The sequence below is a fragment of the Saccostrea cucullata genome, unplaced genomic scaffold, assembly GCF_032062105.1.
Source record: "Saccostrea cucullata isolate Sc308-1 unplaced genomic scaffold, CSIRO_AGI_Scuc_v1 ctg857, whole genome shotgun sequence".
In the NCBI taxonomy this organism is placed as follows: Eukaryota; Metazoa; Mollusca; class Bivalvia; order Ostreida; family Ostreidae; genus Saccostrea; species Saccostrea cuccullata.
The window spans coordinates 91,299-106,491 of record NW_026941567.1 but is presented as its reverse complement, the minus strand read 5'-3'; the positions used below and the strand labels follow the sequence as shown (position 1 = coordinate 106,491).

The following is a 15,193-nucleotide window of genomic DNA, read 5'->3' as shown; positions in this document are numbered from 1 at the left end:
AAAATCGATTATAAAAGTAGAATGTTAAAGCAATAACTGTTGCTGGTGTATTACTTTCAAGACCTGTAATTTTCTTGCAGAGTAGGGCATTTGACATCGGAACATATTCCCGAGCTGTTTTGCCTTCGTCATTCTTTTGCAAAAGATTGGCACCATTTTCTAAAAGCTTCTGTACTATATTAAGTGTTACAGAATTTGATTTTATGTTTCTAGTCATTAACTGCATTGCAAGATGCAGGGGTGTATTTCCCTTTGAGTCAACTACATTTTCCTCGTTGCAGGCTCTGGCCTTTTCTAATACTAGTTCCAGCAGATTTGTGTTTTCTGAAAAAAAAAATATGTTGATAAATTTATTATTGATAACGTTTTCTTGAACTAATGATGAGAGTATAAATCTGCATTTATAAAAAGTGTCAATAAATGATTAAGAAGACATTTAATCAGTTCATTCTTACCTGTAACTGAGGCTATTCTAACACAAGCGTGTAAGTATGTTTCCTTCGTCTTTAAAATTATTTGACGAAAATCAGCAAGATTATCAGCCACCAAAATTTTCATAAAATATGTAAGCCAGGGATGTTCGGAAATAATCTTGATATTGCAAAGCTGTTGTAAGTCCAACATTTCAGAAACAGTCTGATCCTTGAGCAAAGTCAATCCAGCAGAAAATTTGTGAAAGAATACAGACGCGGCGTCCAATTCTGTTTTAATGACGAGTTGGAAAACAATGGAGCATTTTAGTCTTGCTGGAAGTTTTTTCAAAACTTTAAAAGTGGCTTTGTCTCCTAAATACCAAACAAAAATATCAATCAAATGTATAAGGCACACCCTAACAAAAAAAATATTGTAGTTAACTGTAGTTTACCAGAGTCAACCATAGTTATAACTTTGATACTTTGATTTGCTATGAAACCTTACTAAGTAAGTTAGTAAATCGTTTATAATAGTGATATATGTTATAATACAATACAATGAGAAACATATGTCACTATTAACAAAAATAAATGAAAATAGATGTAAGACTCCAAAGTGCGACGGGACTCCAAAGTCCGATGGTCACGCCAAAGTCCGATGGTCTACGCCAGACCCCGATGGTTTGACACGCCAAACCCCGATGGTGCTGAAAACAATTTACGTTTATGACGTCATAATACTAATGCGGCAAACTATAATGTCGCACCATGCCAAAACTTTAAATAAGCATTAATAAATACGAGGGTTGATCGAAAAGTAATGTCTCAACTTTGATAAAATTGCTATAAATCAACGTAAAGCAAAAAAATTTACACGATGGAAGCTTTATTTATTTCAAATCAGTCCTTAAAAATACAAAGAAATATGATGTATACTTTCCAAAATATCGGATTTTTTTTAAAAAAAAAAATGTTCGTTTATGGTAGTCGCCGCACCTAAATATAACGTCATATGAGGGAGATGCACCGTCATACTTTTAAGCGTTTCCCCATTGTTTTGTTAAAAAATATCGGTGATTTGCAAACACTTTCATTAGTTCCACTTTCTTTAAGAGTTCTTGGTACCATTATACACTCACTCGTTTCATAATTAAGCCCTCTGTCAATAATTTTGAACAGTAGCAAAGACAAACTATGCATGTGACTCTTAACGTCTGTGTTTTTTTAACGTCAGACACCATTTAACATTTCCGTCCGATCAAAACAAGAAGCCCAGGGGCCACATCGCTCACCTGAGCAATTGGCTACGTAAAAGCACATATCAGATCAGAACTGAAAGTTTACTGAGGGGGGGGGGGGGGGCTTGAATTTTAACCCCCAGAGGGTCATGATATGAACAAACTTGAACCTTCACTACCTAAGGATGATTCCCTATAAATATCACTAAGCATGGCTTTGAAGAACTTGAAAGAAGATTTTAAAAGGCTTCCCTATATATTCCTATGTAAAACTTTTATTGGCCGTTTGCCCCACCCTACCCCTGGGGGTCATGTTGTGAACAAACTTGAATCTACACTACCTGGGCATGATTCCAAAGGAGTTTCATCTTTCCAGTCTCAATCGTTCTTGAGAAGATTTTTCCTATATATTTCTATGTAAAACTTTGATCGGCCATTTTGGCTCCATTCTACACCCGGGAGTCATGATTTGAACAAACTTGAATCTACACTACCTGAGGATGATTCCACATAACTTTCATCTTTCCTGGCCCAGTGGTTCTTGAGAAGAAAATTTTTAAAGATTTTTCCTATGTATATTCCTATGTTAAACTTTGATCGGCCATTTTGGACCCACCCTACCCCCGGGGGTCATGATTTGAACAAACTTAAATCTTCACTACCTAATGATGATTCCACATGAGTTTCATCTTTCCTAGCCTAGTGGTTCTTGAGAAGAAGATTTTTTTTAAATGCCATTAATTTTTCTCTAATTCCTAATTATCTCCCCTTGGAAAGGGCGTGGCCCTTCATTTGAACAAACTTGAATCTCCTTTACCCAAGGATACTTTGTAGCAAGTTTGGTTGAAATTGGCCCAGTGGTTCTTGAGAAGATGAAAATGTGAAAAGTTTACAACAACGACGACGACAACGACGACGACGACGACAGACAACGGACAAATTTTGTTCAGAAAAGCTCATTTGAGCCTTTGGCTCAGGTGAGCTAAAAAGACAGACGTATAGAGTGACATGCATATGTGAATTTCTAAGTTTTTTGCTTCTGTTCAAAATTTTTAACAAAGGGCTGAATTAAGAAACGAGTGAGTGTATAATGGTACCATGAACTCTTAAAGAAAGTGAAAGTGGTAAAAGTGTTTGCGAATCACAAATATTTTTAATAAACTGAAGGGGAAACACTCAAAAGAATGACTGTGCATATCCGTCATATGACGTTTTATTTAGGTACGGCGACTACCACAAACGCACATTGTTTAACATTCGATATTTTGGTAAGTATACATCATATTCCTTTGAATTTTTCAGTCTGATTTAAAATAAATAAAGCTTCCATTATTTAAAATGTTGCTTTACGTTGATTTATAGCAATTTTATCAAAGTTGTGACATTACTTTTGGATCAACCCTCGTATATATTTATGTCTGTTCTTATTCAAAATTTGTTTTAATGATTGAAAACGATTCCTATTACGTCCGTAAAGACATTTTGACCACAAATTACACAGGGGGTCAGTAAATAGAAAACTAACAAGAGGCCCATGGGCCACATCGCTCACGTGAGAAGCTTTGACCATTCTGTTTTTACCAGATTTCCCACTTGTAATACATAATGCATCCCCAACCTATCCCACTGATCATAATTTAGACATTTTGAAATCTACACTAACCAAGGATCCTTCCATGTACATATAAGATTAAGCTTTTCTGGCCCAATGGTTCTTGAGAAAAAGATTTACAAAGTTTTTTCATATATATTTCTATGTAAAACTATGTTTCCTCATTGTGGCCCCGCCCTTCCCCCGGGGGTCATCATTTGAACAATTTAGAATCTACACTATACCAGGATGCTTCCACATAAGTTTCAGTTTTTCTGGCCCAGTGGTTCTTCAGAAGAAGATTTTCAAACAATTTTTCTTATATATTTCTATGTATAACTTTGATGCCCCATTGTGGCCCCGCCCTTCCCCCGGGGGTCATCATTTGAACAATTTAGAATCTACACTATACCAGGATGCTTTCACATAGGATTCAGCTTTTCTAGGCCAGTGGTTCTTGAGAAGAAGATTTTCGAAGATTTTCCCAATATATTTCTATGTAAAACTATGTTTCCCCATTGTGGCCTCGCCCTTCCCCCGGGGGTCATGATTTGAACAATTTAGAATGCTTCCACATAAGTTTCAGCTTTTGTGGCCCAGTGGTAAAGAAGAAGATTTTTTAATGAAACCCTATTTTTGTCTTTTCTAAATGATCTCCCCTTGTGAAGGATATACCCTATATAAAAATTTAAATTTCATTTACCCAAGGATGCTTTGTATCAAGTTTGGTAAAAATATATTTTAGTGGTTTTTAGAAAATTTGTTTGTGAAAATTAAAAACAGACCAGACGGACATACAGAAAATTTTGACAAAATGTTTAATCAGAAAAGCTCACTTGAGCCTTCGGCTCAGGTGAGCTAAAAATGTGGCAGTTAGACTTATGTAAATATGAGAAGCAATGATAAAATAAATAAAAAAAATAATACTACATGTATATAATTTAAAAAAATAAATTCAATGATTTCCATTAATTAGCATAACAAGAATCACGGAGAAAAAGTAATACCTTTCGTGATTTCTAGATATTTTGGACATGCTTTAGCGATGTGGCTAATGATATTTTGTTCGAGCTTTAAGTTGTCATCCTGCAACCGAAGTAAAGCGCTAACAAATGAAGCAATGGCTTCAATCCAATTACACAGCCCAGCATGTGATCGACCAAGTAAATACAGAAACTACAAAAAAATGTGCACTGTTCATTTAAAAATTCAATATTGATTTAAAAAAACATTTTGGAAATTGAAAAGATACTAACAGATTAATGATGTATTTTTGTTAAACATACCCTAGATGATTCATCAGCAATATCAAATCTTTGTAAAGCATTCTCAAGTGCAGATTTAAAGTTTCCCTTCCTGAGTTGGCATTCTAAAATCGAACATTGGACGTTATGCAGAGTTGCCTGATTGATCTCGCCATTTGAGAATTCTTTATGTAAAAGTTCTTTGGCTTTCAAAAACATCTCTAAAGCCTTGTTTAATGCATTTCGGTCTAAATATTCATTTCCCTGTTTGAGTAAATTATCAAATTCATCCATTGCTGTAGTACTCTGTACATCGTCATTTTCAATGGTGTTTGAGCTGCCTTCATCTGAAATTATCGCACAATATAATTTAAAACATAGAAATTTGATCAATTATTTTAAGCTTAAATTAATAAACTAATTAAAATGTTTTAAATATATACCTGGTGTTATTTTTGCTTTCATTAAAACGGAATAATAAGCATCATTTGGGGAAACATAATCTATCGGTAGTTTCCCATTCCCATCTGGAAGCTTTGAGGGACATCCGTTTTCAAGTAAATAATTCAAAATATTGACCATACGTTTTTCTCCTTTTACTGGATTTTTAACAAGGATGTGTAACACAGTATTTCCTTCTGTATCACATGTATCTCGATGTGATTGTTCATTCATAGAACTCTTAAAGAACCATTCAAGCAAAGTGTCTTTATCTGAAAAATAAAATTTAATTTATCATAATACTGTAAATTCAACTGTATGGATTTTTTGACACAATTTCGGGTCTGAATAGTTTTGAAAAATTGATTTTAATTTCACGCTGGAAGAAATTATTGTCTATTAAAGATTTAAACATCAAAAAGTGGCACTGGTAGGTTGAATTTGTCGGAAAAATTACCAATCGCGAACATAGCGAGATTAAAACTATCTTGAATATTTAATGCACCTTTCAGTATGCACAGTATGTTTGTCTTTTCAGACTGCTTTAACATTTAAAAAATCAAGATCTTGTCAGATGCAAACTTTTTTGGTAACTTATGATAGAAACACATGTATCTGATTTTAAACTTATTTTAATGCATTCTGTATCTGAATTTAAATCATTTAATACTACTAAGTATTTCGGCTCCAGATTCTATAACTTGTATATTTGAACGTTTTCTCAATCCTATTAGATGTGGTCATCTAGAAAATCAGTTTGATTTAAAAAGATATTCATTTACAGACCTGGGTAACACTACTTCAAGCTCACCTGTTTCTAAGTACATTTTCAGTCCAATGTGAATCATTGGTTTTCCCATTTCCTGCTCCAGTTGCAGCACTGGTGCACCGTTATCAAGTAAAGCAACCGCAAGCTGCAGACCAAAGGTCCTCAGATTTTTCCTGGAAGAATTTTTCAAAAGTTTTCCTACAGGCACATTCGTAGTTGAGCCTTCGGCCAACATTTTGTCAAAATCACTTTTAGGACCTGAGTGTATCCCGACTACTAACAAACTCACACCCTCCCAGCAATCCATATCACACAGTTTCTGAATAACAATTTTCTGTGTGTCTATGCTCATCTGCTTGGTAAGCAAGTCAGGATGACCGTCCAAAACTTTCAAATATGCTTGCATATCTGCAAATAAAAAAAGAATGCTGAAACCTTAATTTGTTTTAAGAGCTATTTTTTCAATGTACTCTGATTCTAAGATTTGTAATCAAAAATTAATTGATAGCACTTTAATTTGTAGATGCAGATGTGACTATAATCTTTAATATATATTACATGTAATTGCTCCTACATTTCTTGATAATGCTAAAAAAGTTTACAAGAGGTGAATTGTAATTACCTGTTGTAGGTTTAAGTTTGGATATAAATCGAACAATCTCTGTCAAGAAAGCACTTGGTTCCTCGGCAATTTTGAATCCTTTGATGAGCATGTCTAGCGCCTTATCAAAAACCTTAAGCTTTTGCAGTGCAGTTGCAGCACACCAGAAACCCTGAAAATATCAACCCAACCACATAAATTTTAGTTTCCTTTAAAGCATGACAGCAAACTTCACGTATAAACTGAAAAAAAAAAAAACAAAACAAAATAAGTTCATACAGTAAAATTTGGAACTTCTTACCGCCTCGCTTTGCTCATCCATCACGATGTACTCTATGGAATTAGTTAGTGCTTCCTCCTGATTTTGAACAGTTACTGCTACCATTGCTCTGTAACCCAGAATCCTCTTATATTCATCCTGTAATCCAGATTCCTCACACAGCGAAAGTGCTTGTGAGTAAAGCTTCCATGCTGATTGGGCGTCATTTTTGTACAGGGCCAATTCTGCGTCTTTCTTTATCTGTTGAATTTTTTCCATTTTCTCCATGTTTCACATATTTATTGCTGCAAAAAATAATTTTGATAATCATAGTTCTTTAACAGTGGGACGGACAACTTCGGAATGGACATTTTTCCGAACTTGCGCACCCTTTTCCTTTGAAGCTATCCTCTTGGAATGTTTTTTAAATGGTGGGGTTTTTCTTCCTAAATGCATTTCTAAAATACAAAATGCAACATTTTCTGCTAGTTTTTGAGATATTTAGAGTCAAAAATAAAAATCCCATGGGGAAACATGTATAAAATTACCCCATGAAAAACCCCACAGAAACCCAATGGGGTTTAAAATTTTTCCCATGGGGAAAATAAACCCATAAAAATCAATGTGGGGTTTTTTAACCCATATGTTGCTTATATTGTCATGTGGGGTTTTTTCTCCCACGTTTCTTTATCATGGGGTTTAAAATCCCACATATTGATATTTTTAATTTAATTTAAAACCCCATGGGGTTTCTGTGGGGTTTTTCATGGGGTAATTTTAAGTACATGTTTCCCCATGGGATTTTTATTTTTGACTCTAAATATCTCAAAAACTAGCAGAACATGTTGCATTTTTCATTTTAGAAATGCATTTAGGAAGAAAAACCCCACCATTTAAAAAACATTCCAAGATGATAGCTTTAAAGGAAAAGGGTGCGCAAGTTCGGAAAAATGTCCATTCCGAAGTTGTCCGTCACACTGTTCTTTTTACAATTAAGACAGCAGCCTGGGTAAAATTTGATGTAAAACCTAGAAAAATGAAATCTTTTTACTTGTATACCATATCAAAAATACACAGTTTGACACATCGGCTTCATATTTAGATATCTTACTAGAAAAAGATGTTAATATTCATGGTAATCTTACAATAAATCTTTTTGATAAACGTGATGTCTTTCATTTTTCAATCGTCAACTTCCCTTACTTATGCAGCAATATTATAACTTTATCCCTGCATACGTAGTAGGTTATATCTCAAAGATGATTCGATACAAAAGAGTATGCTCTATATGGACAAATTTTGAATAAAGGTAAGTTAATGACAAAAAAGTTGATGAAACAAAAATATCTACAATCTCATTTGATTCCCCTTCACGCAAGGACACTCTGTGCCAAGTGTGGTTGAAATTGGACCAGTATCCGGAAGTGAATTCATCATTTCGTAAATTCTATGTTCGATACAATGAACCTTTTGACAATTACATTCTATCAATAAGTCAAATGCTTACTGTCTTTTTTTTTATACTTACTGTTAATCTATTATATACACACTGAATTGTTGACAGATTTTTTCGCTAGTTCCCGATCATGACAAGGAGCACACGATGGATATAACCGGCACGCTCACTCCTCCGTGAAACCTGATCCCACCTTTTATATTTTGGTGGCTCGTGTTTTTCTCTCCTTCTGATACATGTATATATATTGTTTGAATAGACTTTTGGGCTTGAATATTCTTTGTTTTCTCCACATATATTATTATATGCTGCTGTGAATGCAAAGGTTCGTATGTGTATTTTAGAAACCATTTCAAAATAAGTTACGTTTACTAGAGAATTGTATGAGTAAATGATTTTTCACATTTCAAAACACATTATGAATAAAAAGACGCATATGTTTCACTCAAATTACAATATTTGTTTATTTATATCATAAACTACATAATATGTAAGAAACAAAAACTTCTAGCGTTAAGTTTCCAGAGGAGATCAATGTATCGAGATCTAGTAAAATGTGGAAATAAGTGTATTTGTGTATATAAAAGAATTTATGTGATGTAAATGCGTACAAAATTGCGTATTTTTATTAATCACCATTTTGTGTGTGAATTCATGGGTCCCGAAGGGATTTTCCGGGTTTTATATTTAAGCGCCCTCTAGTTACGGCTATTAGCCTTATCCTTATCAAAATAACTTTGGGCTCAAAATCAGTTTCAGTATTTAAGAGCACATAACGACGATATTAGTTTTTTTTTAGAAATAGTACAAAAACTTATGAAAATCACGAATATATTCCATAGGAAATAAAATTTAAAATGGGATATTTAAATCCCTTTTCTAAAATTACACGAGCATTAAAAAAGGTGTTATACTTTTTTTCTTTTGTTTTAATATCTCTTTTAAATCGTGCCTCACTTGAAAAGAACTTTAATTCATTATAACTTAATAATCACACTTGTCGAATGCAGTAACCATTATTATGGTAGTTTATAAAGCATTTTAAAAATCAGGTCTTTAAAAAGAAATGATTTATTTTTCTTATCTTAAACATATCCTAAATCTTTTAAATTTCATTCAACATTATTGTAAACCTGTAAAATCTAATTACCAGACATACTTCGCAAAGCATTGCGCAATGTAAACCAAAGCCAGTCCCTTATTAGAAAAACATGCCTGTAGATGTCAGTTCTTTTAAATGAGGTTTTAAAAATATTTGAAAATATTTCATATTTGAGGATGAAATGTTTGCTTATTGGTCTACCAACCTACCTAGTATAAACACCAAAATACTGTAGCAGTTACCGGGTATTTAAAATCAAAAATAAAACCAGATCCTAGAAACAGTACTGACCCAGATAGCAGGATGTTATTGGACCTTTGTTGGGCCAACAATGCTCCTTATGTTGGGCCACCGTTTGTATTCAACATTGGGCCATCGGTAATTTGCTCATCGGCCCTTAATCAAACCAACTTGTTGGCTTATTGTTGGGCCAATGTAACAGTTAATATTGGGCCATTGTTGGGCTAATGTATTATTTCAATATTGGGCAAACGTCATTTTTGTACAATTGGGCCATTGTAAGCAGTTAATGTTGGGCCAACGGTAATTTGCTCATCGGCCCTTAATCAAACCAACTTGTTGGCTTATTGTTGGGCCAATGTAACAGTTAATATTGGGCCACTGTCGGGCCAATGTATTTTTTCAATGTTGGGCAAACGTCATTTTTGTACATTTGGGCCATTGTAAGCACTTAATGTTGGGCCAACGGTAATTTGCTCATCGGCCCTTAATCAGACCAACTTGTTGGTTTATTGTTGAACCAACGAACGGATATTATTGAGCCATTGTTGGGCCACCTATTCTTTCAATAGTAGTCAACTCCGTTTTGGGGCCAACGTTGGTTTGCATCTTATTGGCTCTCCATCAGGACAACTCATTTGCTCTTCACTGGTTGACCATTCGTCCTCAAAATTGACAAACAAATACATATATTAAGGTTATACTAGTTTTGTAGTAAAGTTTAATGGTAAAAGCCCTTTAATAGAGATTGTTCTATCTGACGCATCCGTATCCGTATACGTATCCGTATCCGTATCGAGGTATGAGAGGCATCTCGATCCCGATGTCTAAACCATTTAAATTAATACATTTTCCATCTCTGTTTGTGGTTACATACGCCACATTAGAAAATAGCAAATAGCAATTTTTGTATTAAAAATAATAAACTGTTGTACAACTCTATCATTTCGTAAAAAAAATATTTATTTAAAAAAGAAAGAAAATGAAGTCAAGTATAAAATATTTTGTTTTAATTATATCGTTTTGAAATTAATTTCATTTTGCTTCAAAATATTTGTAGGAAATCCCCTTTCTCTTTTCCACTCGCTTAATATCTTTTATAGATTTTGTCTGTATTATTCATATGCCATGTAACGGCTTACCAATTACCCCCCCCCCCCCCCTTCACACACACACACACACATACAAAATACGTTGTCATCATTAAAATCATCAACGCAATCGGTAAAACGCTGTAGCCGTTTTTAAAGAGACTATTCAAACTGATTTCATAATTAGCTTCAGGACCGTTATAAGTATTGAGTATATGCTTTGAAGAGTCCATGTAACTACTTCCTTTTCCCCTACCCTCACATTGGCGTCAGAAGCAAATTAAAAGTAGGTAGGGGGCTATTTGAAAGAGAAAAAAATCAGCCCTGAAAAACCTTGACAAACAAAAAAGTAAGTTAAACATCTTTTGACTTTCATTCATTAACATCATTTTTGGTTTGATATAAAAACTATTTCATAATACGGTATTCAACTCTCATTTTATGCAAAATATAAAATAATAATTATGGCTCAAATTTTTCAAAATAATACATCTTATTTTGCTAAACCTACTTGTCCATCGTGCCAATTTTCTTTTCTTTTCTTATCCTACTTTCTTTTTTTATATATATAATTTGGCCGAGATCGAGATCAGTGTGCACAAATTATAGAACTGAAGAGAAGGAACTGCTTTAATGTAGCCGAGACAAAATATCAAACATTAAAGAAAAATTACAACAATGAAATATCAAAGTTTTTCTCAGCTTGCTTTGTTCACTATTAACTCGATCATGTTCAATTCCCAAGCTCCTTGAAACCATATATATACGCATAGGCGTAAGAACCGGGGGTGGGGGTGGGGGGTTCTTAATCCCCCTCCCACTTTTTTGGCAAAGATAGACATAATATAGGCATTTAAAATTGGGGTTTACCTTTTTTGCTGGTTTAGCCTCCCCCCTTTTTCAATTAGCGCCCCTTTCTATTTGCTTCCGCCGCCCATGATAGGGCTATTGACCTACAATTTAGGGAATATATTCAAACCGCCCCAGAATTACCAGCTATCCAAATTTTTTTTTTTTGGTGACCTTCTAGGGGGGGGGGGAACTATGACTATCAAATACCTGATAATGAATGGCATAGAAGATGATAAAAAAAGGAGGATGGACATTTTCAGTGAATCACCCATACACATTTGTTTTGCCCTACAATGTATGGTTAAATCTTTCCCAGTTAATGTACAACTACATTTATTTACAATTTACAAGTTTGAGTTTAAGAAACTGTAATTATAATTATATATTATCGAGAGAGATGCGAGAGAGAATGAACAATGAAGAGAGAGAGAGAGAGAGAGAGAAAGAGCGAGCGAGAGAGAGAGAGGTTAATCTAGAAATATTTTCGAAATATCTTTTACTCATTTAAATTAAAAAAACATACAAGTTTGTTTTTCGAATTTTATTTTTAAACTTTTTCCCCATCCCACCCCCCATAAACAGGATGCATAAGGCGTGTACAGCAACTGATATGTTTTTATTAAAAATATCACACTACATATCACTTCTTGGTGAATGAGATTAAAAACCAAACATAATACGATGGAAATGTAACTAGATGGTTTAAGCATCGGGATCGAGATGCCTCTCATACCTCGATACGGATACGGATACGTATGCGGATGCGTCAGATAGAACAATCTCTAATACTAGCTATATATGCTAGATTAATAGTTTAATACATATTCTCAATATATATCTCATAGCATTAATTAAAAAACTGAGAAAAAAGAAATCAAAATATAAAATTAAATTATAACATACTAGTATTTTATTGCTCAGTGCATGAAGAAAACATTAATGAAGAAATAAAAGTTGATGCTCACTTCAAGCGATACATGTAGGGTTACATGACTGTATACTCCCTCTCTGATGTAAATTTATGCACAAGTTCAGTAAATTGCTGGCATTAATAAGCAGGTCCAACAAATAAACAAAGCCCCCCCTGTTCTTAAAATAATACTACAATGAATCCCGTCATTTTGTTTACTTACACAAAAAATGTTTCTGGCATCTGCATCGTGTTTGTAACCGACAAACAGACACAAAAAACGATAGAACTACAGGTTTGTCACAGTATATAACAGAAAAAAGCTAGACACTGCCACTTTCCATCTGATCCCTCTCCTAAGTCTTCTCTTCTCTCTCCCGAGTCTCCTCCTCCCCCTTCTTTTCTTCTCTGTCCGTTTCTTCTTCCCCCATCCCTGTCCTTGGCATACCTTAGACATTCTTTGATTGTGTTCTGAATGTCTTTTTAGAATCTCCAGTAGCACTAAAATTGTAGTATTTGTTACTTAATACATTTGTTACTTTTCTCAGTAAAGAGTAAACATACGATTAAATTTACAAGTATATCACTATATGTTTAAGCTGTCAATTAAGGAATAACCGTCTTTTTTGTTTCATGGTGTGATTAAGTGATTAGCTTGCATGATGAAGGCATTTATGCATAACATTTCTACGCTTGATCATCATCATCATCATCACAACGATTTTGATTCAATGTTGCCCCATATAAAATACATGTATAGAAAATTCGTTACACTGAACAAATTTTAATTGAAAGAACCCTATTTATGCTTAGTACTGAATAAATTTAGTTTTAACTTCAACAAGTTCAACATTTTCAAAATGTTTGATCATGTGCCCGACGTTAAGTGTATATAAGTAAATTAAGTGGTAGACTTCGGAAATGTATTTTACTAGTCACACATTTCAATCTAAATAAGGGGCAAATTATTTATTGTTTTAACTGTATCAAAACACATTTGTTATTTTATACTTTATTTTTCTTGTATAAAAACAAAACATTTCATCACTGATAATTTATTTTGTTTTGATAAATTATAAGAATTTTAACAAGCCTTGTAAATTCATTTTAGCTAGCTTGTACTTTCAAGTAGGATTGGTTGTAGATTTATTTTTGATTGTAGAGACGATCAGATTTGTTAATACTGTAAAATCACATATTTTCGTGGGGTCAAATTTTCGTGGTTTGAGGAAAAAATGCTGGTTCATGGGGATTTGATTTCTTGGGTGAAGAACTTATAAGTAGTTGTGCATATGGAAATTTACATTTCGTGGTGGACATAAATTCGTGGGTCTCTTCATACCACGAAAACAACGAAAATTAAACCCCCACGAAAATTAGTGATTTCACAGTATACAGATTTGTAACAATTAAATGTTTATACACACTGGCCCAATGTTGGTCCATATCGGGCCAACTTTGGGCCTAGAAGCAAAATGACACTGGACCCACGTCATTTGCCGACATCGGCCCAATGTTCCTATTGACGTTGGTCAAACAATGTCGCATTTATCGAGCCAATGTTGGCGCGACGTTGGGCCAATATCTGTAGAAATAACACTCTACACTGGGCAAACGTTGGCCTAACACATCGGGCCAACATTGGGCCGATGAGCAAACTTAAATTGGGTCAATGTCATTTGCCAACATTGGCCCGATGTAACCGATTACAGTGGCCAAACGTTGGCCCAATGTTATCATGCCACCTGGGGTACAGTGTTGACCCAACAGCACCTGGCCTCTGCACTTCCCCGTGTCTGCTTTGCGCAGATTTGTACATGATATTGTTTAAAAACTAAACGTTAATTCAGCCGTGCCGAGGCAAACATATTATAAATACTTACAAAGTGGATGCAGATATGCAAGGTATCAGTCTCATTACGCTCGCTCGTGTCAGATTAAAAATGGCGCGGATATATACAAGTAGCCCGGTTGTTGTCTACCCATGATGCTCAGTCAGCTTCATGGTATATTGGGCCAACGTTGGGCCGATGCCAATCCCCAAACAAATATTTCTCTCATGATAATAATTTTATGATATAATGCGAACAGTTAGCCTAACATTAGCGCACCATTATACATAACCAGCTATCGATATTCCATGTTGGGCCATTGTTGGCCCAATAAAGGTAACCCAACATAGATAATACAACCATAATGTAAGATTGGGCCAACGATGTTCTGCTATCTGGTTTATTACAAATAAATATAAATATACAATTTTATAATTAGCTGCTGAGCTATACGTTGGGACAACGTTGGCACATTCTGAACATACTTTCTATGTCCATGCTTATCATTGGATGACTGCTCTTGTTTAGATATGATATTTTCAACACTTTAACTTTGCACTTAGGTGATCACAGCACCAAAAAGTGTTTTATTCTATTTTTTGAATTGTGTTTATGCTTGACACCATCAATTAATTGGCAGTATAATAAATGGGCCTACGTTGGCCCTATATAAATATCCCATCTTTTAAACACCTAAACAAAATAACACTTGTGTGTATTACAAACATTGTGCCAATGTTGAGCCAACATACTACTACCAACTTGATAGGACACGTTCTTTAAAGGTGTATTAGAAACAATGGGCCAACGTTGGACCAACATAATACTATCAACTTGATAAGACATTTTCTTTAAGGGTGTATTAGAAACATCGGGCCAACGTTGGGCCAACATACTACTTGAACTTGATAAGGCACTTTCTTAAAGGGTGTATTACAAACAATGGGCCAACGTTGGGCCAACATAATACTACCAACTTGATACGACATTTTCTTTAAGGGTGTATTACTAACAATGGGCCAACGTTGGGCCAACATATTACTACCAACTTGATAAGACACATTCTTTAAGGGTGTATTACAAACTTCGGGCCAATGTTGGGCCAACATACTACTACCAACTTGTAAATACACTTTTCTTTAAGGGTGTATTAT

At 34.5% G+C, this 15,193-nt stretch overlaps 1 protein-coding gene across 1 annotated transcript; it reads right to left on the bottom strand.

The window, feature by feature from the left end:
- Positions 1–4,229: 4,229 nt before the first annotated feature.
- Positions 4,230–6,844, bottom strand: LOC134258063 (uncharacterized). Its single transcript, XM_062740623.1, has 6 exons — positions 6,599–6,844; positions 6,319–6,469; positions 5,739–6,104; positions 4,930–5,199; positions 4,529–4,833; positions 4,230–4,418 (listed from the first exon to the last, which is right to left on the bottom strand). Exons 1-6 carry the CDS (start codon positions 6,842–6,844, stop codon positions 4,230–4,232), a joined length of 1,527 nt encoding a protein of 508 aa, XP_062596607.1.
- Positions 6,845–15,193: the final 8,349 nt, after the last annotated feature.